The following is a 1,082-nucleotide window of genomic DNA, read 5'->3' on the forward strand; positions in this document are numbered from 1 at the left end:
CATACTGGAGAGAAACCTTACAAATGTAATGAATGTGGGAAAGCCTTTAGTCGGAAAGTAACACTTACCTGCCACCAGAATATTCATACTGGAGAGAAACCTTATGAATGTAAGAATTGTGGTAAAGCCTTCAGTCAGAAGACAGGACTTAGAAGACATCAGAAAATTCATACTGGAGAGAAACCCTATAAATGCAATGAATGTGGGACAGCCTTCAGTCAGAAGAGAACACTTACTGAACATCAGAATATTCATACTGGAGAGAAACCTTATGAATGTAATGAATGTGGGAAGGCTTTCAAGCAAAAGAACACACTTACTGAACATCAGAATCTTCATACTGGACACAAACCTTATGAATGTAGTGAATGTGGGAAAGCCTTCAGTCAGAAGAAGAAACTTACTAGACATCAGTATATTCATACTGGAGAGAAACCTTATGAATGCAAGGAATGTGGGAAAGCCTTCAGTCAGAAGAGAACACTTATTGAACATCACAATATTCATACTGGAGAGAAACCTTATGAATGTAAGAATTGTGGTAAAGCCTTCAGTCGGAAGACAGGACTTAAAAGTCATCAGAAAATTCATACTGGAGAGAAACCCTATAAATGCAATGAATGTGGGACGGCCTTCAGTCAGAAGAGAATACTTACTGAACATCAAAATATTCATACTGGAGAGAAACCTTATGAATGTAATGAATGTGGGAAGGCTTTCAAGCAAAAGAACACACTTACTGAACATCAGAATATTCATACTGGAGACAAACCTTATGAATGTAGTGAATGTGGGAAAGCCTTCAGTCGGAAGACAGGACTTACAAATCATCAGAAAATTCATACTGGAGAGAAACCTTATGAATGCAAGGAATGTGGGAAAGCCTTCAGTCGGAAGAGAACACTTATTGAACATCACACTACTCATACTGGAGAGAAACCTTATGAATGTAAGAATTGTGGTAAAGCCTTCAGTCGGAAGACAGTACTTACAAGACATCAGAAAATTCATACTAGAGAAAAATAGCAATGTAATGAACATGGAATGGCCTTCAATAGGAAGATAATTCTTATCAAATACCA

General features: G+C 37.5%; 1 protein-coding gene across 1 annotated transcript; it reads left to right on the forward strand.

The window, feature by feature from the left end:
• Nucleotides 1-3: 3 nt before the first annotated feature.
• LOC114039771 (zinc finger protein OZF-like) lies at nucleotides 4-1,076 on the forward strand (the record flags this gene model as incomplete). The annotated part of the gene is made up of 1 exon (XM_027857649.1): nucleotides 4-1,076. A coding segment is annotated over one exon (1,023 nt), but the record flags the coding sequence as incomplete, so codon positions are not given.
• Nucleotides 1,077-1,082: the final 6 nt, after the last annotated feature.

Source organism: Vombatus ursinus, unplaced genomic scaffold (genome assembly GCF_900497805.2).
Source record: "Vombatus ursinus unplaced genomic scaffold, bare-nosed wombat genome assembly UNPS02000544.1, whole genome shotgun sequence".
Taxonomy (NCBI): domain Eukaryota; kingdom Metazoa; phylum Chordata; class Mammalia; order Diprotodontia; family Vombatidae; genus Vombatus; species Vombatus ursinus.